Source organism: Stenella coeruleoalba (assembly GCF_951394435.1).
Source record: "Stenella coeruleoalba genome assembly, chromosome: 3".
In the NCBI taxonomy this organism is placed as follows: Eukaryota; Metazoa; Chordata; class Mammalia; order Artiodactyla; family Delphinidae; genus Stenella; species Stenella coeruleoalba.
The window spans coordinates 9,016,690-9,041,223 of record NC_137148.1 but is presented as its reverse complement, the minus strand read 5'-3'; the positions used below and the strand labels follow the sequence as shown (position 1 = coordinate 9,041,223).

Genomic DNA, 24,534 nt, shown 5'->3' with positions numbered 1-24,534 from the left:
CGGTCAGTGAGCCCCAAAGGGAAGGCTGTTGCACCCTGATCGAAGGGACCGATGAAGCTGAGGCCTGGAGCTCTGGTGACCATCGTGCAATCATGAGGTGACCAGTCAACACACTGGCAGGTGGTTGGGGGGCTGTGTGGAGCTGAGTGGACAAGAGGAAGAAACCTGGGTCTGTGATGTCCTCACGGAGTCCAGGGCCAAGCTCTGCATGGTGACTTCCAGTGAGGTGAGACAGATAGACACTTGCTTTCTTTAAGCCACCGTCAAGTCAGGATTTCTGTTACTGGAAGCAGAAAGCATTCTAAAAGGGACTAAAGGAAAACAATCTACCTTCCGTTGCTCATTCTTAGGACACTTTCCCCCAACAGTCAAGGCCAGGTACATGAGACCAGCAGGAGGCAGGCAGAGCCCAGGGTGTGTCACTTCCTTTCCTATTTATCTATAAGCCCCCATCCCCTTGTTATCTTAACTATAAACCCCCATCCCCATGTTATCTTATCTATAAGCCCCCATCCCCATGTTATCTTATCTATAAGCCCCCATCCCCCTGTTATCTACCCTTCAGAGCCCCAATCTGGTCCCCCTCCTGCCGAGAGACCCTTCTGGTCATGTCAGATAGTTAGACATGAGCGGGTCCCTGCCCCATCCTGGACGGGGTCATCTTTCCCTCCCCCATCTGGACACTGGTGATTAGAACATGCCCAGAGAGCCACCCTTTTGTGGTCAAGGACCGTTAAGTCTCCCCTTATCAAGACCAAACAAGACAAAACCACCAGCACAGCTTGGTGCAGGCATACCAAGACCTAAAAGGTGACTCAGAGTAACCCGGGGTCCATTACGCCGTGTTTGTAATAAATTAGCATTGCGGTTTCTGCATCCATCACCCTTCTGTGGCTTTTGCCCGGGTGCCTGTGGGTAAGCGCCTGCGCAGAGGGAAGAAGTTATATAACCTAAAGCCCTCGATCAGCTTGGCAGTCAAATGATGCAGGACCTCAGGGGATTTCCACCACTCTGAAAAACCAACCCCAGCCCTACCGCGGGGCTGCTTCCAGTTTCCAAACAACCCCGCGCCCCTTCTCTCTCTCCGGAGTGTACTTTTGCTTTGCTTAATAAAAAACTCTTGCTACTTAAAACTGCTCTATGTCTCTGGACTGAATTCTTTCTCTTCGAGAGGACGAGAGCCGAGGGAATCGCCTTTTTCCACCGGTGACAGTCACCACAAGACCACTGTGGACCGGTCCTTACAGGCCTTCTCCTGTGCTGTCTGTGGCCTGTATCTTGGGCACTTGGGGTATACTCAGGATGCAGGGTCACAGGCAAGAGCCCTTGAAGGGGGTGGGGCGGGTGATCCCACCCTACCCTCAGGCATTTCAGTCTTTCAGAGGGTCTCAGCAGGGCTCAAGCCCACAGCCTGCAGGGTAGCCAGCTAATGAGCTCACACTGGTTCGTTCTCCAGTCTTCCCAATCTGGCTTTCTTATCCCTAACCAGCTTCCAAGGGTGACTTTCCAGAACAACTTGCCCCACGGTTGGCTCTCATGGGTGCCCAGGCTAAGACGGTGCCCTTGGTGATATGAAATGCCTGATTTTTAGCCCTTTCTCCGCCTAATAACTTGACGCTATTCCAACTTAGTCACAGAAAATTCATGTTTTCCTCTATAAACAGAAAGAAACCTCTCTGTTGATATCATACCCTTCGGCTTTCCAGAAACACATAGTCAGGGCTTGCCTAAGACAAGGATGAGCACACGATGTACAGCGGGAGTGCCTCTGCTCTGTTCATTAAACGAGCCTCCTACACCTTCCTTTCCGTCTGCTTTGTTGCCCGGAATCCCAGGGAGATTCAAGGCTTCTGTTTGCTTGTTTTTGCTCCCCAAGTGCCGCAGCAATGACACCAACACCTCAGGTATGAAAGCCAGCTCTCTTAAGCCAGTCTGGAACCTGCCAACCTCCACCAGGTTCTGCTTCTCTTCAGAGGTAATCACGGCTTCCCTCATACGGTTTCTAAGAGCATTTATTAAATACACCTGTCACTTGGGGGCATTAATATTCCACTGAATTAACAAGGCTCTGCAGCCCTATCCCCAACCCCTGGGATCTCATCAGCAGAGCTGAGGTTACTCCTCGGGATGCCAAAAACCAAAGAGCCAATATATCAGCTGTTCAGAACTTGGTTATATATATATATATATATTTTTTTAATTAATTTATTTAATTTATTTATTCTTGGCTGCGCTGGGTCTTCGTTGCTGCGCGTGGACTTTCTTTAGTTGCGGCGAGCGGGGGCTACTCTTCGTTGCGGTGCGCGGGCTGCTCCTTGCGATGGCTTCTCTTGTTGGGGAGCACAGGCTCTAGGCACACGGGCTTCAGTAGTTGTGGTGCGTGGGCTCAGTAGTTGTGGCTCGCGGGCTCTAGAGCACAGGCTCAGTAGTTGTGGCCCACGGGCTTAGTTGCTCCGCGGCATGTGGGATCCTCCAGGTCCAGGGCTCGAACCCATGTCCCCTGCATTGGCAGGTGAATTCTTAACCACTGCACCACAAGGGAAGCCCGAGAACTTGGTTATATTTCTATTAAAAGCCTGAGTTCTGGTAATTCTGACACTATTTCGTTCTGCCCAACAAGGTAAGATAAGAGCTGATATGCACCTACAGGTTATGAACTATTGGAAAATCTAAACAGTCTAGGGGGGCATTCAATTCAATGATTCATTATTTCCAAAAGGAAATAGTTCTTATTGAATATTATGAAACTGCAACTCGGAAATTCAACCCAGGCGCAGAAAGACACTCAGGTTCAGAAGAACACGGCACTTGAAAAAATGAGAATGAGATACACAGTTTTATCCTAACTATTAATATGTAGTAATGCTCGTGCCTTTTGCTTTTAAAATGATCACAGGATGACCTGATTCTGTAAACGAAATACCCAGATTTTAGGATCTTTACAGGCTTAGTTCTTCTTAATATTGATAAATTCAAACGGCAATAAGAAGACTTTAAAATACTGTTGCAAATTGTTTAACCATTTCAACAAGTATCCTATTGCTATGTACCAAACCCAGGAAAGGCATTCAGTCACGTATTGGTTTTGCTTTTAAAACATACACACTCATCTGTAAGAAGAAAATGTGACCCACTTTCCTGGGAAAAAGTACAAGGTAACTTAGTGGCAATAGTAAAAAATGAAAATATTCTGTAAGTTAAACAATAAAAGCCTTAGAGCGCAGCTCAAAAGCTCCCTGAAAAAGGTGTCAGATTTTCTTTTCACTTTTCCCTTCATTTCCCATTTACATTAGTTGTATCAGTGGTTTTCAACAAGAGGCCACTTTCCCACTAGGGGACGTTTGGCAATGTCTGGAGGTATTTTTGATCATCACAACTGGGGGGTGCTACAGTCACCTAGTGTGCAGAGGCCAGGAAGGCTGCTAAACAACCCACAGGACAGCCCGACCACGAAGAATTATCTGGCCCCAAACATCAGCAGTGCCAAGATGAAGAAACCTGAGTTACCCTCCATAGAAAGTTTAAGTATCTGATCACAAGGATATTTTCAAAGGGAAAAATATACCATAGTTTTTCATTCATTTAACACATAACAGTGAACACATAAAGTCACCAATAACAATGACAACCAACAATGACTGATGGCTTCCTCCATGCCAGGCGAGCCCCTGAGAGCTGTGAAGTGTGAACTCACTCAATACACATCATGACCTCCTGCAGTAACTACTGACATTCACCGAATTTTACAGAAGAAACAGGCCCATAGCAGAAGGTGACTGGCCCTGGGTATAGAAAGGCTGAATGGTGGGGCTGGAATTTGAAACCAAGGGTCCTGATTTCCAAGTTGGTTCTATTGACCATTCTGCTCTGACCAGGTACAGTTCAGGAACAGAGGCACGAGAGGTCTGCACTCGTGTGGATTATTCTAGACTTTGATGGGGTTGTGCTCACGTTGACAGGAACAGGAAAGGTAGGGTATATAAAACCTAATGCCAAATTTGTTATCCAAATAACTAAGGGAAAAGAAAAAAAAACACATGAGCATTGAACACACTGTCCCCAAGCAGGCCCATCTCTCGCGAGATCTGAAAGGTTCTGTGATCTGTAAATGCCTGAAACCTCTACCAGACTCAGGGAAAAAATGACAGCAAATCCCATGCACGGTCCAGACTGATTAGAAGGCAATTAATCTGAAAACAAGAGGGTTTGTAATTCAAATTAATTCATTGGGGAAAATGCCTCGATTGACATCAAAAGGTTTTGGTTGTAAAAGTGAATTGCTAATTTACACTCAATTATAACTAGATCCAGAAGCAGAAAAGCAGATGAAGCTCCCCCCAAAACACAAAAGCATCCTAATCACCATTAAATTAGGAGCAACCATCCCTCCCTGATGTCATTGATAAACCCTGTGGAAACGGCTACCTCACCTTAAAAAAATGAAACTGTCACTGAGTCAAAAGCACAACCAATGAGATTAATTTTAATTAGGATCTTTTTTAATTCCAAGAAGGTTTTCATCTTCGAAGCCTCTGTCTTCGCTTACTGAATTTATTTTTCTTACAGCATCCCCTAAAACACTTCAGCTAAAGCAGGAGAAAAAAACAATCCAAAGTAGGTTTGTAACAAATCCTGTAACCCCAATCTAATCACAAGGAAAAAGACAGATGGGCTCAGGTTGGGGGACCAGTGTTCATTGGGCAGTGTCAAGACCAAGTCATGGACAAGGCATGAAGACTGAGCAACTTCTGGGGACCAGAACAGACTGGGGACATGTGACAACTCAGTGTGGGAGCCTGGCTGGGATGCTGGAACAGAAAGGGGCCATCTGTGGAAGAACTGGTGACATCTGGATAAAGTCTGGACTTTAGTGACTTGTATTGTGCAGTTTCTGCCTCTCGGTAAGATGCTAACATGGTCAGGGGAGGGAAGGCGGTGCTGAGTCGGGGCTCTGTGGGTGCTCTCTCTACTATCTCTGTCGCTTTTCCATACACCTAAAATTATCCCCAAATGAAGGTTTATTTACAAAAAGAAGCAAGTTGTCTACACAGAGCTACTAGCCCAGGCTGATGCCTGGAAGAATTTTAACGTGGTCCTCAAGATACTGAGACTGGAGGGGATGCCGCCTCTCTGGGAGCTCGTAGGGCCAAGCAAGACCGGCTGAACCCAGTGCCAAGAACAGAAACAAAATAAACTAAGATAATGAAATCAAATAATGGCGACAACAGCATCTCCCCCTGCTTGAGATGCTCCCTCTGCGCCTGACCCTGGGTGTGTGCTTCACACACATTTTCTCATTTTATTGCCAGAATAACCCAGTGAGGTGGTGCCCTAACAATGATCATCAATTCCATTTTAGAGTGAGGGGGAAAACAGCTAGAGATTAGTCGCAAGGAATTCAGCTCAGTAATTCCTTAAATATGTATAGCCCCAGAGAGCTTACAAAGTGATGTATTTCATCCTCAGGGAGGTGGGGGAGAAGTCATTCCTCCCATTTCACAGATGAGGACAGAGAGGCTCAGAGGAGGGGCTTCCCTCAAGATTATGAGGCCACAAGGGCAAAGCGGGGGGCCTGCCGTGCTGGCCCAGCCTGAGAACATTCCACTGTGATGCCAGGCAGAAAGAAACTGCCCCTAAAGACCCCTAAAACCGAGTCCCACTCCCGCAATTTATGATGAACCTCTCTACCCAAAACTTTAATCCCTTTCTTGTCCCACTCCTGTTCTCCTCAGGATTGATGCAAATCAAAGAAAAGGGGGGATTGAAACCGAGCAGGACCCTGTGAGGCCTTCCCGGGTGCAAAAGCCCATCTGTGTCCCCTGTTTCTTGTTTGTAGAAAAAAGGCTTTAGTCTCCTAGGCCTTCCTCGGGTTCCAAAGAGCAGACTTAAGCAGTTAATGACCAGGACAACAGAGTCACAGGACTCCGAGTTCCTCCTGAAGGGATATAGGTGACAATCTGGTGCATATCTTTGAGTTGTTCTGCAGAAACTAAGACCCCCTCCCAGTGGAGGATGGTGACTCTCTGACCACAAGCACTAGATTCCAGACCGGCTGGAACCCAAAGGTTGATGGTTGAGACTCCTGAAGCATCACCCCGTTACCTCACCACCAGCTGATCAGAAGGTCAACAAGCTGGTCAGGCAACCTATGACCCTCTCCCCTAACACTATCTTTAAAAACCATTGCCTAAAAGCCATCGGGAGGTTCCGGTCTTCTGGCCTAAGCTGCCGGTACTCCTTGCTTGGCGCCCTGCAAATAAACCCTTACTTTGCTGTGAACAACCACCGTCAGAGTACGGCTTTCTGCACTGCAGGCACACGAGCCCTTGCTCAGTTACAACATCATATGACCACGTGACTCCACCCACCAGCAAGCAGACACCTGGGATGGCTCCTGGGTAGACCCTGCCATCCCTTTGCCCACCTTCAATAGGACCATCTTGCCGGCGTCAAGACCAGAGCACACGTTTGTGAAGAAAAATGCAGGCAGGATGAGGCTAGGGGGTGAGGAAACAGGAGGGCTGGCCTACGGGGTGACCAGTGCTGTGACCTCCCAACCCACCCTGAAAGCAGGAGCTTTTTTTTTTTTTTCTTTTTTCTTTTAAAAATTAAGACTGGGGTGATTTGTTAATCTTGTTAGGAACTCTGATACGAAGCACAGTAAAAGGCCACAGACCAGTAAATAAGCAATGTGGCTTTTGGCTACTTTACAACTGCTGCTACGGCACTAAGAGGAAAACACGCTTTTTCATCACTTAGAATGAAGGAGTACAAATGGCAAATAAAAGTTTTAATCACGTCTCTGATTAAAAAGTTTAATAAAGCTTTAAGTGTCTGCTGGTTTAAATATTACCAACCTAAAAAAATACTTTAAAAATTTTTAGTTAACGCAAGATTTATAGAGAAAGTTACTTGGTTTTGAAGGCAATGCAGTTGGTTCCTATGCCGTAAGAAACTTATCCTCCAGCTTTATGAATTAGTAAAGTAAAGTAGCGGACCGTATTATAGGCCTTGAGTCACATAAATTTATATAGGTTATTAGCATTATCTTTAAATGTACAATATAAACAAAACTGTACATGTATGGCATATTAACTTTGTTTTCCAAAACAATAAGCAACTCGTTAGCTAAAGACACCATAGTCTGCAAAAAGGCACATCTGTATAAGATATATGCCCTTTTCTCCTCTATGATTGGGTTAGGTAGTCTGTTTACATTTCGACAAAACAATAAACACAGTGCATTCTATTATTTTCGTTCTATTTTTCACTTGTGTCTTCAGCAGCAAATTCTGGCTTTTAAGACATGGCATTAAAGAGTTTAAGAGCAGTGGGTGTTATTCACGATCTTCCGAAATGTAAAAACTAGACGTAAAAACTAGAAGATGGTCAAAGAGGCTTAAAAATCAGTATCACCACACACCCCCTATGTGTGTATAAATTCACTGCCTTAAAAAGTCATCTGTCACTCAAATTTGAAAAATTCCACAAATGCACTATCTGCTTTCAGTGCCATCAATGTCACTTTAAACCATATTCCAAGACAAGGCAATGCTACTGATCACCTGAGGATAATGGTAAAGGACTTCTGTATTTTTATTTTTCCAATCTTTAAAAGCTTATTTGATCAGTAGCATTTTTGTAAGAACATTATTTTTTTTAAAGTACTAAAATACTAGGCCTTTTTTGAATAAATTAAAAAAAAACTGTACAAATACCATTCCAGTGTCAATGACTACATATGGCTAGGGTCATTGAGGAGTTTCTGCATTTTCTAGCAAAGGCAGTCTACACAATGGGGGGTGCGAAAGCTCCCGTTTGTAAGTCTTTGGTGGCAGTTTTGGCAGGTGAGGGCTTGAATTCTGCCTTGGTGGAACAGGGGGCGCTTGAGGATGAGCAAGATTATTTTGACTAGAACTGAGCACATAGCATCAATGTGGTACCCTTGGAGAGGGTGTGCTAGGAGTGTTTGGAGAATTGGGACATGTACTAACGTCTCTGAACCAGTCTGGGTCTCTATGAAGATGTCCCAGTGCAGGTGGCTGAAGAGTAAACGGACAGTTTATAAAGCGTTCTGGAGGCCAAAGGGGAACTGGTGGAGGGGTATTGGGAAGAGGATCTCTCGGCGGCGGCGGTGGTGGACTATGCAGAGGCCCGTCAAATGCACCAGAAGGAGCAGGAACTCTGGGTTTTACCTTTGGAGGAGGAGGCTGTCTTGGCAGAATAGCCGGGGGGGCCATCATCAGATTTCATAGTCCCCTTGGAATTTGAAGCATCATGATCAAATTTTTTTCGAGAAGGAAGTGGAGGAGGAATCAGTGGCCCTTCACTTAGTTCATGTAAACTACCACGCAAACTAAAGAAAGACTTTGAATGAGGCAAGAGGACTGGAGCAAAGATGCTATTGCTTCCACAGGAACTGTTGAGATCCACATCTAAAAACACACGAAGGTCTGAAGAAGCAGATACTGGTGGAGTAGATGGTGTATTCGGAGAGGTTGGTGCTGACACTGTTTATTCAAGCTCTGTTTCAGCAATCCGACTAAAGCTTATTTTACGTGGTTCTCTTTCTAATGGTGTTGGATGACCTAGTAAAGTACCTGAGGTAGAGCCATGTCGGCCTGTATTAGGCCTTATTCCAGGAGATTTTAAAGAGAAAGTTGATTTCCTAGGAAATCGAGGTGGCTGTTTGCAGTTTCGGGGTTCAATTTCTAGTGACTTGTTGAACAAATAATCTGTAAACTCGTTTTCAGAAGCATTTCCCATGGGGTTAAGGTTTTCAAAGAACCTTCTCATTTCTGGTTCTATCCGTAAACAGTAAGGCTGATTCTGATATTGCTGAATTTCTCCAGTAATTTCAGCTACTTTTTTCCTCTTACTGAAATTGATTAAATCTTTCCCTTTCTTTTTTAAAAAATCATTATTCCCTTCTTCAGTCTTCAGAATATTTGTTAAATATATTCCAAAAAAAGACACACAAGGTGGACTGATTGACTTAAGTTTCACTAGATATTTTTTAAAATAATCTTGACTTAATTCCACAGCTTCATCCAAAATTTTCCTTTTTCTTTCCTCAAAGGTATGATCTAGTCTACAGACTGATACTGAATTTATTGCACTGACGATCTCTACTACACCACTGAAATTATTCAAATCTTGAAAAACTTGCAGAATTTCTATAATTCTACTTAGTACTGCCACCCGTTCCTCAAAATTTTCTGCTTCCACAATGCACTTTTCAAACCAGAGAGTGAGATTTGTGGTGTGGCGAATCATTTTTAATAAATTTGGAGAATTTATTTCTTTATCTTCTTTGGTCCATACACTCCCTACAAGTTCAGAAGGTTGAACTTTCCTGTAGAGATCAGATTCCAGAAGTATCAGCTGATGTGCAATTTCTATTGGATGAAGTGTCATGAGATCAAATGTTTCAAACTGTCCTGGTCTGCTGATATGCCATTCAATTGGTGGAGGTGGACTTCCAAAGCTAATATTATGGCTTATTCCATTTGCCTGAGCTTGTTTCTTCCTCTTGATGATCTTAGCAACTGACTCTACCCATTTCTTCATAGCTTTCCCTCTTACACTTGAAATGAAGGATTCTAGTCTTTCAAGCAACTCCAAGTCTCTTTCAAAGTCATAAAAATGGTGTTCAACCCTGTGCCGAAACACATTTAAGATCCTAAGTTGTACTGGCTGGACGTATTCCTTGCGAAACCTTTTAAGGTCTGCACTGATTGGCTGCTCGCCTTTCTCTACTGCCAATTTATCTGCTTCACTAGGTTCTGGCTCTGGAATTTCAAATCGTTCAATCAGTAAGCTTAGCAATTCCTGTGGTTTACAAAATGAACGATACGTAGTAAGAAAAGTGCGAACAAAACTGGGATCTGCATACATGTGATGTGTTAACCTTTCAATTAATTTCACCACAGTTCCTCCTTTAATAATGGGGATTCCACTTCTACTCTGCAAGTTGTCTTCAAAAACAATGTTTTCCTCAGAGTCTTTTACCACAAAACGATACACTTCAGGACTCGGTAATCTAAGTGGTTGCTCATTTTCTTCCTTCAATAATACTGAATCTAGCATTCGATGTAGAGTACTATGATAATGAAGAGAAATAAGTGCTGCCATCCAGTTATTTTTCTCTTCAGCAAACTTAGCAGCAAATATTATGCTGTTTTCATCTTTGGATACTAATTCAAAAGCATGTTTGCACTCACAAGTATCTTCTTTATCACATATTTGTATTTTCCTCATGACAAATTTTTCTTTTAATCTGTATTCTCTACTTCTGTATCCTGGAAGGTGTGACTGGCTGTGACTGAGTTTGTGGCTAATCATTAAGCCATCAAAGAGAAAAATATGCCGTTCATGTTTAGCACCAATTCTTGTCAATGGGCCTTCCATAATAAATTCATTACAACACTGTCCAATATCTTTGCCTTCCCATCCATCTATGTTTTTCTGAATTTCATTCATTTTTTTAATAGCCAGGTGCTTGCTTCTTAATTGACGATTATAAAAAGGGCAAACAGGATCCCCAGGTCAGCGTCTAGGTGAATACTGCTTGTAAATTCGGTCTACACTACCTTGGAGATTCATGAGAGCAGTAACAGCTTGGTTCAAACATTCTCTGTCTTCATGCTCTTCACTACATGCTTTCAATTGCTTTAATAATTCAAAATAGTGCCAACAATGATATACAGGCACCAGCATAAGGCGTGGAAGGACATAACGAACTGCCTCTTTAAAACCATCAGCAATGGACTGAAAGTGCAGAGCCACTGCAGGTCTGGCCATCAACTTACTGAAATGTTCATTAAATTTTGGTGAAAGAATATCCTGTGATAATGTTTCATAAGGATCAAATGCTCGTTCCTCTGCCAAATCTTCAAAACAGCTTCCAGCTAAGGGATGAGGGCTGCTTTCATCAGTCATTTCAACTGTGTCTTCAATTAAACCCAGAAGTTTCACAGTCAATTCATGCATAGCTAAAATGTTACTGAAAATCTTTTCAATATCAGAAAGTTTAGACAGCTTTCTGTCAGAAATAAAAGCTTCTCAAAACACTTTTATGATCATATTTAGTTCCCGTAGATACTGTCTTTCTTCTGCAATTTCAGTTCTGACAAGGTCATAGTAGTTTAATTCACCTGAAGAACTAGGTTCATCTTCACAAAGAGAAACCAAGCCTATGTCATCCTGATCAAACATGTCCATCAAAACCTTATCTGCAGGGCTTCCTTGGTGGCGCAGTGGTTGAGAGTCCGCCTGCTGATGCAGGGAACACGGGGTTGTGCCCCGCTCCGGGAAGATCCCACATGCCGCGGAGCAGCTGGGCCCGTGAGCCATGGCCGCTGGGCCTGCGCGTCCGAAGCCTGTGCTCCGCAACGGGAGAGGCCACAACAGTGAGAGGTCCGCGTACCGCAAAAACAAAACAAAACAAAACAAAACAAAAAACCTTATCTGCACACATTGACACTTTAATGTCCTGTTGGGATATTTCATAATGTCGGATATTAAATACATAATTATCAGCCAATTTCCAAATATCAGCTGAGATATACTCTAGTACAGCCACAATATACAGGGACACATAGTAGTCCACTTCGTACCCTAAAACTTCCTTCAATGAAGGATGGATTTTGTCCACAGGCAGTAAGAGGATTTCTTCGTTTTCGTTTCCCTATGGCAGACTATGCATCAGCAATAGCCCATTTATCCATTGGATGAGGAAAGGTCTTTTGAACTCGTTCCTCCACATCTTCAACAGTCCTTGGTTGGGCCATGCATAATTTATTAAGCAGCTGAAAAATCAGCTCTTCAATATAATAGAGAGACTCTTCATTAGCTGAGAGATTGGGATGTACTTGCTCCTGAACCTTCCGCAGGGCCGAGACCAACAGTCCCCGCCATTTCGGACTGTTCTCTTCGCTGACGAACTCGTACGGCTGCGGCGCCTGCGGCATGGCCCCGGCGGCAGCGCCTCCGTAGCGGGGGCGGCCCGCGGGCCGAAACGGGCCGGGCCGGTGGCCTGACAGGCAGGGCGTGGGCCGCCTCGCCTCGCCTGCCGCCGCCGCCTCCTGCCCGGGCCGCAGCTACGGCCGAGTTGGCTCGGAGGCGGAGACGGCGCCGGCGGGCGGGCGGGGGCTCCGGGGTCGGCTTCCTCGGCTCCGCGGCGTCGCCTAGTGCAGCGTCCGCAGAGGAAGCGCTGCGGCCCGTGAACCCGGGCGGCCTCCTTTCCCCGCGGCGCTGGCCTGCTTCTCGGGCGGCTCCTCCTCCTCTGTCTGGGTTCGCAACCCGGCAGGGGTACAGCTGGCCTCTCCCCTGCTCGAACTTCCGCTACGGCGGCGGCGGCTTGTCTCCTCATCGCCTCCTCTCCGCCCTCCCAACCGGCAACGCCGCCCTGCCCGGCCCACCCGAGTCACCTCCAGAGGGCCCTGGGGACAGACCGGGCGCGCGCGTCGGGCGAGAGAGCCGCACTGGCGCGCGCAGTGCTGGCCACCACCACCTTCGCCGCCGCCCCTTCCGCAGCCGCGCACAGCGCCCCAGGGCCGCCGCCAAGCCCCGGGCCCCAGCAAGCGCGGCTCGGCCAGCCCCTCCGCCCCGCGCTCATGACCCCGCGTCGCTGGAGCAGCCCCGCACGGAGCATGCGCGCCGCGGAGCGGGCCGGAGCTTTTGTTTTTGTTTCAACTCGGATGATGACAGCCATACATCTCAACAAAGAAACGTTTCTTTGCTGCATCCACTAGGCTTGGTTTCTATGGGGGCGGGTTTCATTCCTTCAACACATATCTTTAAAAGAGCCAACTCAGCATTTCCCGGGACCCTGGGACTGCATGGGACAGGTGGGGACGTACCTGCTAGCATCAGCGCTCGGATGCACTCCGTTCGGCCCTGCATGGCGGCTTTCATCAGGGCCGTGAAGCCAAACACGTTCCTCCTTTCAAGGTCAAGACCGGGGAAATAGTTCAACAAGTAGTTGGTGATGGTGACGTGCCCTGCAAAGAGAAATGCACACATGTGTGGACCACACTCCACAAAGAGCGGGCATTCCAGCGGGCTTCCTACACAGACGGAGGGAAACGTGGCATGGTCCACCGCTCTGGGGGGGGTGGGGGTGGTGTGGGTGTGTGTGTGTGTGTGTGTGTGTGTGTGTGTGTGTGTGTGTGTGTGTGTGTGTGTGTGTGTGTGTGTGTGTGTGTGTGTTTGCCTCTCAGGCGAGAAGACAGAGGGCCCTGCCCCGGCCATGCCGTTGCTGCCTCTGGTTCATTATTCCCTCCTGCCAAGCCACTTGCAAGTCCAGCTGTCCCATCAACCTGTTGAGGAGGGAATGGAAGATGAACCTCAGAGCCATTTCCCAGAACTCCAGAGCCTCAGGGAGGAGAAAGTCTTTATCTCATCATCATAACAACAGGATATGCCAGTGCACACTGCCACCCTATCACCACTCAGAGGCGCTCTCTCTCTCTCTCTCTCTCTCTCTCACACACACACACACACACACACACACACACAGAGGCAGGGAACCCAGGGAGTATTGCTACCCAGACCCTTATCCATAGACCCAAGCAGGTAAGAATATTCATTTCAAAATATAGATTTCTCCCCTTTATCGTCTCGCACTTCCAAAAAAGGGCCTGATTTTCTGCTCACTCCCAGAGGGTTTTCAAAAAGCCCACGCACGCTTGGATAGCGGTGAATAAGGAGAACATCACGTAACAAGCAGTGTTCCCAGGATGCTCCTGGCTCACCCAGAGAAAGATCCTCAAACGACTCTTGTGCCACATAAAGAGCTCTGGGGTCAAATGCCCATGCTGCCCGAAGCCCACTGGCCACATCTATTAAGTCCTCGAGTGAAATGACACGCCACCCTCCCCCGCCCCGACTCTTCAGTCCCTTAGAGCAGGGTGTCAACCTTGGCACTACTGACACCTGGGGCCAGATTATTCTTTGTTGTAGGGCTGTTCTGTGCAGTGTGGGACGATTAGCACTGGGCTCTACCCACTAGATGCCAGTAGCTACCATACCCCTCCTCCCTCACAGGTATGACAACCAAAAATGTGTCCAGACGTTGCCAAATATCCCCTATGGGGGCAAAATCACCCCTGTTGAGAGCCACTTCCTAGAGGCTCAGATTTCAGGACCAAGGTGGGAGATGGCCTCCTCTCCTGCTTACCTTCTCCCTGACCCCTGACCCGCCAGCCTGCCTCTTGGTTGCCATTTCCATCCTGGCCCTAATCGTGACGGCTAACACACCCCGGGAGGGTGGGCAGTCTGCAGAAGCTCTCACCTGAGCCTGGATGGAGGGCTGGGGACCCAGCCTCCATTCTTACACGCCGAGGACTCGCTCGGAAATCCCGCCGTCATCCCCACCCCATACATGTCCCCCGGAAGCCCCGCTGTCAGGGCTGCAGGTGTGACGCCTGGTGGACACTGCACTGCGACTTCTGCTGCTAACTGGGCACCACTAGCTCCTCGAAGGGAGGCCTCTGCACCACGGAGAAGCCAGGACCCCTGAGGCTCCGTCCCCAGCTGCTATCAGGAAGCACAATGGGTGAGACTGGACACATGGCAGAGGAGGTGAGGCCTCCTCCGGAGGGCGGGCAGCCATGGGACACAAGGTGCTCCCGAGAGGCAGCCCCCCTTGCCCTGCAGACTGGGAGGCCGAGGGAGCGGAGGCCCCCAGCACAGCAGCGTGGAGACCCCACCCCTCCCCTGCCGTAGCGACGTCTCCTGGGCCTCCATCCGGGTCCTGCCAGTGCTGTGCACGCCCACCAGTAACTCCTCCCACGGCAGGAGCTCCATACCCCCAATCGCACGCCGACCGAGACCGACAGAGTGCAGGCGGGGACCCAGTTACCCTCCTTGAATGGCACCCAGACACTGCAGGCTGCTGGCCAAGCAACAGTGCATCCTTCTCCTCAACTTCCAACTTAAAAATGAAACAAGCAACAGAAACTAGAGTGTGGGCTCCTCCAGAAGCAGTGCTGTCCCCTCACCATGGACCTCAGCCCACCTCCTGAACTCATCGCAAAAATCATGTAGCTTTCTGACTTTCTGATTTAAGCACTGACTAATATGATCGTGTCCGGGGGTTAACAAGCCAGAAGCAAATGGGTGGGACCTTCCCGCTCTGTGACTCACACGTTCCAACCAGCAGCTGCCACTTTTTGAGTCATTCACACCACTTTGCTTTCTGCTCTCCTTTACAGAGCACACCCCCGCCAGGGGACGATGCTGGCTGTCAGGTGCCCAAAGCAGCTTAACTGCTCTAAACTGTTGGAGCAGGGGCGGGGGAGGGGAGTCCTTTGATCTCAGTTGGGTTTGTCGTCCAGCTAAACACTTTGCAGCACCTGTCAGTTAGATTTAGCCAGGGTCATAGTGAAACGAATTGCAATTGGAGCTGTTTCTTTAAAAACGCGAAAGAGCGTGGCCGCCGTATTTTCAGCACGATGTCCTTTGCACCGACATATCCTAAACACTCTGAACAGGCGGGGAGAGAAAAAACTGACCATCCACAAAACAAACGGCCCATTATATAGACCTGTTCTGCATGTTATGTAGAGATCAGAAAAACCAACGTGCAGTCCACTCGTTCTGACTCCTGACTACAGGCTCGAGCTGCCAGTGACCCGTGAAGTCACTCTCAGCTCCCCACTGGCTTTCCCAGAATGACAGCACAATACCTGTTATCACGAAACAACCTCGCTCAACTGAAATCAAGGATGGACCCAGTGCTGCTAAGAATGAATAGATATTAACCTTTCTTCTTTATTTATTTATTTTTATTTTATTATTATTATTTTTTTTGCGGTACGCAGGCCTCTAACTGTTGTGGCCTCTCCCGTTGTGGAGCACAGGCTCCGGACGCGCAGGCTCAGCGGCCATGGCTCACGGGCCCAGCTGCTCCGCGGCATGTGGGATCCTCCCGGGCTGGGGCACGAACCCGTGTCCCCTGCATCGGCAGGCGGACTCTCAACCCCTGCGCCACCAGGGAAGCCCAACCTTTCTTCTTTAAATCATGCCAATTAACCAAAAAGGAGCTTTTTTTCTTTTTCTTCAGTAAGATAGATAGATGATAGGAAGAACACAGCCTTCCTTGCATAACAGAATGTGCCCCATATGGAAATCTAGTTTGAGCCTAGTCCAACTTTGACCGTATGGTATAGGATTTGCTTCCTGAAGTCCTCAGAGTGGACTTAACGAGCGGGCTGACCACACAGAGCTAAAGAACGTCCTCCACCGACCCCATGAGCCTTACCCTGCCTAAGAGAAGGGCTTAAGCGGCCCAGGGAATAAGTTAATTCTTGATGACATAGCTTCAGTGGAGTAACTAAATGGCCATGCAGACAGAGAACTGAGTACTTAAGAGAGCTGGCTCTGAGAACACTCAAATTCAAGCTCCCAGCCTGCCACTTAAAATCTGGGTGAGCCTGGGGAGGTAGGTCAACTTCACTGAGTCTCTGTTTCCACATCTGGAAAATGGGAGATAATATCAACCTCACCACTGTGACAATGACAGGAGATAAAGTGTTGTATAAAAAGGGCCTAACAGACAAATTTCTGGGCAGAAAAACTCCAGAAAAACTTATGCACTTGCTCCACTCCCAAGGAGGTGACACATAAGCACCCACTCGTCCTCTTGTGGGCTGTGCACAGAGACTCCCCTCCAAAGAGCAGGCTGTGCTGGGGAGGGCGGTGGAGCGGTAATCTCACGAGAGAGAAGTGTGGCCAACATGACCTCAGCCGGTGACCAGGGTCAACGGTCACGTCCAGAGCCTATGCCGACAAAGATTATCCGCCTGATCAAACTTCACTCAGGCTCCCGAATCTTCTCCCCAGGCCCATCTGGGCCCTTCCTTGTAAAATCTCATTTTAGCAATAACCCTGCTAATAAGTCAGTTGAACGAGAACCACTCTCATCCCCACCGTGCTATCTGGTCATTCCTCATCCTCCACCAGCCCCCAGGTGACATCCGATCACCCTGGCCTGTCTTCAGCAAGAATCTTGTTAGGTCGGTTTGGCCGGAATCTCCCTGATGTTTCCTCTTAGTCATTTCCCACCCCAGACCCCCACCCTGCTCCTTGTCTATAAACACCCACATATCCAGCTGCAGTCGGAGTTGAGCCTACCCTCTCCCCTGGTGCAAACTCCCATTGTGATGGCCCTCATACCTATCGAGATGATTTTTGAATAAAGTCTGCCTGACCATCTCTAACAGGTGTCACTGAATTTTTCTTTAACAAACCCCCTCATATGATGTCATGCAAATGGCACTTTCCTCTGTAGTCCTCCTCTGAAAAACCCGCAACTCCACTCTAATCATGCAAAAAACACCAGACACCCACAAACTGAGGGACACTCTACCTGACGAGTACCTGACAAGCACTCCCCAGACTGTGAAAGTCATATAGTCTGAGAAACTGTCACAACCAAGAGGAGCATGAGGGGACATGACAACAAAATGTCACATGGGATCCTAGCTGGGATCTTGGAACAGAAAAAGGACATTAGGGAAAAACTGAGGAAGTCTGAATAAAAAAATGGACTTTAGTTAATAAAAAAAAATGCACTGAGGAGATTGGTTCAAGATAGCAGAGTACAAGGACGTGAGCTCACTCCCTCTGCGAGGGCACCGGAATCACAACGGCTCAACAATCATTGACAGGAAGACACTGGAACTCACCAAAAAAGATACCCCACATCCAAAGACAAAGGAGAAGCCACAATGAGACGGTAGGAGGGGCGCAATCACAATAAAATCAAATCCCGTAACCGCTGGGTGGGTGACTCACAGATTGGAGAACAATTATACCACAGAAGTCCTCCCACTGGAGTAAAGGTTCTGAGCCCCACGTCAGGCTTCCCAACCTGGGGGTCTGGAAATGGGAGGAGGAATTTCCAGAGCATCAGACTTTGAAGGCTAGCGGGATTTGATTGCAGGACTTCAACAGGACTGGGGGAAACAGAGACTCCACTCTTGGAGGGCCCACATAAAGTAGTGTGCGCATCGGGACCCAGGGGAAGGAGAAGTAACCCCAGGGGAGACTGAACCAGACCTACCTGCTAGTGTTGGAGGGTCTCCTGCAGAGGCGGGGAGTGACTGTGGCTCACCATGGGGACAAGGACACTGGCAGCAGAAGTTCTGGGAAGTACTCCTTGGCGTGAGCCCTCCCAGAGTCCACCATTAGCCACACCAAAGAGCCCAGGTAGGCTCCAGTGTTGGGTTGCCTCAGGCCAAACAACCAACAGGGAGGGAATCCAGCACCACCCATCAGCAGTCAAGCAGGTTAAAGTTTTACTGAGCTCTGCCCACCAGAGCAACACCCAGCTCTACCCATCACCAGTCCCTCCCATCAGGAAGCTTGCACAAGCCTCTTAGACAGTCTCATCCACCACAGGGCAAATAGCAGAAGCAAGAAGAACTACAATCCTGCAGCCTGTGGAATGAAAACCACATTCACAGAAAGAGAGACAAAATGAAAAGGCAGAGGGCTATGTACAAGATGAAGGAACAAGATATAACACCAGAAAAACAACTAAATGAAGTGGAGATAGGCAACCTTCCAGAAGAAGAAGTCAGAATAATGATAGTGAAAATGATCCAGGACCTCAGAAAAAAAATGGAGGCAAAGATTGAGAAGATGCAAGAAATGTTGAACAAAGACCTACAAGAATTAAAGAACAAACACCTAGAAGCATTAAAGGACAAACAAACACAGATGAATAATACAGTAACTGAAATCAAAAATACACTAGAAGGAATCAATAGCAGAATAACTGAGGCAGAAGAACAGATAACTGACCTGGAAGACAGAATGGTGGAATTCACTGTCACAAAACAGAATAAAGAAAAAAGAAAGAAAAGAAATGAAGACAGCCTAAGAGACCTCTAGGGTAACATTAAACACAGTGACATTCGCATTATAGGGGTCCCAGAGGAGAAGACAGAGAGAAACGACCTGAGAAAACATTTAGAGATTATAGTAGAAAATTTCCGTAACATGGGAAAAGAAATAGCCACTCAAGTACAGGAAGCACAGAGTCCCAGGCAGGATAAACCCAAGGAGAAACATGCTGAGACACATAGTAAATCTAACTGACAAAAATTAAAGACAAAGAAAACTTATTGAAAGCAGCAAGGGAAAAACAACAAATAACACGCAAGGGAACTCCCATAAGGTTAACAGCTGATTGATTTCTCCACAGAAACTCTACAAGTCAGAGGGGAGTGGCACAATATATTTAAAGTGATGAAAGGGAAGACACTACAACCAAGATCACTCTACCCAGCAAGGATCTCATTCAGATTTGACAGAGAAATCAAAAGCTTTACAGACAAGCAAAAGCTAAGAGAATTCAGCACCACCAAACTAGCTCTACAACAAATGCTAAAGGAACTTCTCTAGGCAGGAAACACAAGAAAAGAAAAAGATCTACAAAAACAAACCCAACACAATTAAGAAAATGGTAATAGGAACATACATATTGATAATTACCTTAAACGTAAACAGATTAAATGCTTCAACCAAAAGACACAGGCTTGCTGAATGGATATAAAAACAAAACCCATATATATGCTGTATACAAGACACCCACTTCAAACCTAAGGACACATACAGACTGAAAGTGAGGGGATGGAAAAACATATTCCATGCAAATGGAAATCAAAAGAAAGCTGGAGTAGCAATTCGCATATCAGATAAAATAGACATTAAAATAAAGAATGTTACAAGAGACAAGGAAGGACACTACGTAATGATCAAGGGATCAATCCAAGAAGAAGATATAACAATTATAAATACATATGCACCCAACATAGGAGCACCTCAGTACATAAGGCAAATGCTAACAGCTATGAAGGAGGAAATGGACAGTACCACAATAGTGGGGAACTTTAACACCTCACTTGCACCAATGGACAGATCATCCAGACAGAAAATTAATAAGGAAACACAAGCTTTAAATGACACAATAGACCAGATAGATTTAATTGATATTTATAGGACATTCCATCTGAAAACAACAGATTACATTTTCTTCTCAAGTGCACATGGAACGTTCTCCAGAATAGATCACATCTTGGGTCACAAATCAAGCCTCAGTAAATTTAAGAAAATTGAAATCATATCAAGCATCTTTTCCCACCACAACGCTATGAGATTAGAAATCAATTACAGGGGGAAAAGAGTAAAAAAAACCCACAAACACATGGAGGCTAAACAATACATTACTAAATAACCAAGAGATCACTGAAGAAATCAAAGAGGAAATCAAAAAATACCTAGAGACAAATGACAATGAAAACACGACAATCCAAAACCTCTGGGATGCAGCAAAAGCCGTTCTAAGAAGGAAGTTTATAGCAATACAATCCTATCTCAAGAAACAAGAAAAATTTCAAATAAACAATCTAACCTTACACCTAATGGAACTAGAGAAGGTAGAACAAACAAAACCCAAAGTTAGTAGAAGGAAAGAAACCATAAAGATCAGAGCAGAAATAAATGAAATAGAAACAAAGAAAACAGCAAAGGTCATAAAACTAAAACCTGGTTCCTTGAGAAGATAAACAAAATTGATAAACCATTAGCCAGACTCATCAAGAAAAAGAGGGAAAGGACTCAAATCAATAAAATTAGAAATGAAACAGGAGAAGTTACAACAGACACCACACAAATACAAAGCATCCTAAGAGACTACTACAAGCAAGTCTATGCCAATAAAATGGACAACCTGGAAGAAATGGACAAATTCTTAGAAAGCTATAACCTGCCAAGACTGAACCAGGATGAAATAGAAAACATGAACAGACCAATCACAAGTAATGAAATTGAACCTGTGGTTAAAAACCTTCCTGCAAACAGAAGTCCAGGACCAGATGGCTTCACAGGTGAATTCTATGAAACATTTAGAGAAGAGCTAACACCCATCCTTCTCAAACTCTTCCAAAAACTTGCAGAGGAAGGAACATTCCCAAATTCATTCTACAAGGCCACCATCACGCTGATACCTAAACCAGACAAAGATACTACAAAAGTAGAAAATTACAGACCAATATCACTGATGAATACAGACTCAAAAATCCTCAACAAAATACTAGCAAGCAGAATCCGACAACACACTAAAAGGATCATACACCATGATCAAGTGGGATTTATTCCAGGGATGCAAGGATTCTTCAATATACGCAAATCAATCAATGTGATATACCATATTAACAAATTGAAGAACGAAAACCATATGATCATCTCAGTAGATGGAGAAAAAGCTTTTGACAAAATTCAACACTGATTTATGATAAAAACTCTCCAGAAAGTGGGCATAGAGGGAACCTAACTCAGCATAATAAAGGCTATATATGACAAACCCACAGCAAACATCATTCTCAAGGGTGAAAAACTGAAAGCATTTCCTCTAAGATCAGGAACAAGACAAGGATGCCCACTCTCACCACTATTATTCAACATAGTTTTGGAAGTCCTAGCCACGGCAATCAGAGAAGAAAAAGAAATAAAAGGAATCCAAATTGGAAAAGAAGAATTAAAGCTGTCACTGTTTGACATAGAGAATCCTAAAGATGCCACCAGAAAACTACTAGAGCTAATCAATGAATTTGGTAAAGTTGCAGGATACAAAATAATGCACAGAAATCTCTTGCATTCCTATACACTAACAACAAAAGATCAGAAAGAGAAATTAGGGAAAGAATCCCACTCATTATTGCAACAAAAAGAATAAAATACCTAGGAATAAACCTACCTAAGGAGGTAAAAGACCTGTTCTCAGAAAACTTTAAGACACTGATGAAAGGAATCAGAGATGACACAAACAGATGGAGAGATAGACCATGTTCTTGGATTGGAAGAATCAATATTGTGAAAATGACTATACTACCCAAAGCAATCTACAGATTCAATACAATCCCTATCAAATTACCAGTGGCATTTTTCACAGGACTAGAACAAAGAATTTTACAATTTGTGTAGAAACACAAAAGACCCCGAATAGTCAAAGCAATCTTGAGAAAGAGAAACGGAGCTTGAGAAATCAGGCTCCCAGACTTCAGACTATACTACAAAGCTACAGTCATCAAAACAGTATGGTACTGGCACAAAAACAGAAATATAGATCAATGGAACAGGATAGAAAGCCCAGAGATAAACCCACGCACCTATGGTCAACTAATCTGACAAAGGAGGCAAGAATATACAATGGAGAAAAGACAGCCTCTTCAATAAGTGGTGCTGGGAAAACTGGACAGCTACATGTAAAAGAATGAAATTAGAACACTCCCTAACACTATACAAAAAAAAAAACCTCAAAATGGATTAGAGACCTAAATTTAAGACCAGACACTATAAAACTCTTAGAGGAAAAAGTAGGAAGAACACACTTTGACATAAATCACAGCAAGATCTTTTTTGACCCACCTCCTAGAATAATGGAAATAAAAACAAAAATAAACAAATGGGACCTAATGAAACTTAAAAGCTTTTGCACAGCAAAGGAAACTATAAACAAGATGAAAAGACAACCCTCAGAATGGGAGAAAATATTTGCAAACCAAGCAATGGGCAAAGGATTAATCTCCAAAAAATATAAACAGCTCATGCAGCTCAATATTAAAAAAACAAACAACCCAATCCAAAAATGGGCAGAAGACCTAAATAGACATTTCTCCAAAGAAGACATACAGATGGCCACGAGGCACATGAAAAGCTGCTCAACATCACTAATTATTAGAAAAATGCAAATCAAAACTACAATGAGGTATCACCTCACACCAGTTAGAATGGGCATCATCAGAAAATCTATAAACAACAGATGCTGGAGAAGGTGTGGAGAAAAGGGAACCGTCTTGCACTGCTGGCAGGAATGTAAATTGATACAGCCACTATGGAGAACAGTATGGAGGTTCCTCAAAACACTAAAAACAGAACTACCATATGACCCAGCAATCCCATTACTAGGCATATACCCAGAGAAAACCATAATTCCAAACGACACATGCACCCCAATGTTTGCTGCAGCACTATTTACAATAGCCAGGTCATGGAAGCCACCTAAATGCCCATTGACAGACGAATGGGTAAAGGAGATGTGGTACATATATACAATGGAATATTACTCAGCCATAAAAAGGAACAAAATTGGGTCATTTGTAGAGACGTGGATGGACCTAGAGCCTGTCATACAGAATGAAGTCAGTCAGAAAGAGAAAAACAAATATCGTATATTAACACATATATGTGGAATCTAGAAAAAAGGTACAGAGGAACCGGTTTGCAAGGCAGAAATAGAGACACAGATGTAGAGAACAAATGTATGGACACCAAGGGGGGAAGCAGGGGTGGTGGTGGTGGTGTGATGAATTGGGAGATTGGGATTAACATGTATATACTAATATGTATAAAATAGTTAACTAATTAGAACCTGCTGTATAAAAAAAGTAAAATAAAATTCAAAAAAAATGCATCGATATGGGTTTATTTGTTTTGTGCAAGGTATCATCCTAGTGTAAGAGCCTAACGAAAGGGGAAACCAGGTGTGGGGTATAAGGGAATTCTCTGCACAATCTTTACAGTTTTTCTGTAATCAAAAGTTCATCTTCTGAAAGGGAGACCTAGGCTAGGGCCACTCGATAAGACTGCAGGGTAGGGACGATGGTTCTTGACTGGCTGCCGGGTGTGGATCCCGTCCACACCGTCCACAAGCCTCACCAGCGGTGGGGGAGGCGGGGTGCTCACCAAGTGGGTGTGCAATGGACAGAGGAGATGGTGGCCAGCCCCCGGGGAGGGCCGGAAGGTAGAGAGGAGTTGTTGACTCAGAGCGAAGTAAATGGACAGGTCTTGGTGATTATTGGGCTGAGCCAAGTAACAGAAAGAGAAAAGTCAAAGATGACTCCTGGTACCACCCCAGCCCCAGGGTTCTGGCTTCGCTTTGGATGGCCAATGGCATTTTCTCTGAAAGTGTACGGGGGATAGAAGTCCATGGTAGCCAAGCTGGACTATCTTTCAAGCTATCTATGTTACCAAAGAAAAGGAAAGCTCCCTTCAGTTCATTGTCATGCTTTTAAAGAAAAAGGTTAATATCTATATGTTCTTAGAAGCATCATAGCCACTCTTGATTTCCACTGAGCAACAATCCCCCAAACCCCAAGGGGGGAATTCTAAACTTTCCAACTCTTAAGTCACCTACCTCACAGCAAACCCCTCTCCCAGGAGATGACACACCTCCTACTTCATAGAGGGAACTGAAACCACAAGGGAACCCCCTCAACTTTCCCCCACCACTCCCAAAACTTCCCCACATCCCTCTTAGTGAAAAGGAGGGTGTTTCTTCTCCTATTTAAAGATGCCAATCTCTCCTCCCCTTGCAGTGCTTTAAAGCCATTCCCCATCTACTTCTGGGGAATATATTTGTGCTACAAACTACTTCCTCTTTCTCTTCAACCTCTCCCGCCTTGCAAATTCATTCCCACCAGATTGTATTAACGGCCTAAATTCCTCACCTTGCCTTCTGCC

At 45.5% G+C, this 24,534-nt stretch overlaps 2 protein-coding genes across 3 annotated transcripts in view; both read right to left on the bottom strand.

The window, feature by feature from the left end:
* The window catches only part of ANKRD33B (ankyrin repeat domain 33B), a 92,973-nt gene that overhangs the window by 9,723 nt on the left and 58,716 nt on the right, over positions 1-24,534 (bottom strand). Inside the window, exons 1-2 of one of the 2 annotated variants that reach the window (XM_079916990.1) lie at positions 14,297-14,441; positions 12,864-13,004 (exon numbers count right to left, since the gene is read on the bottom strand). In XM_079916990.1, the coding sequence (XP_079773116.1) occupies positions 12,864-13,004; positions 14,297-14,333 (178 nt within the window). In that variant the 5' untranslated portion in view covers positions 14,334-14,441. Of the gene's footprint in view, positions 1-12,863; positions 13,005-14,296; positions 14,442-24,534 lie in introns of those variants that run through there. The other variant, XM_079916989.1, reaches the window with a different exon arrangement.
* LOC307184197 (son of sevenless homolog 2-like) lies at positions 7,752-12,628 on the bottom strand (the record flags this gene model as incomplete). The annotated part of the gene is given in 9 exon segments (XM_079917520.1): positions 7,752-7,931; positions 7,935-8,234; positions 8,236-8,514; positions 8,518-10,548; positions 10,552-11,064; positions 11,068-11,229; positions 11,465-11,666; positions 11,668-11,699; positions 11,703-12,628. Coding segments are annotated over 9 exon segments (3,969 nt in total). The 5' UTR covers positions 11,973-12,628.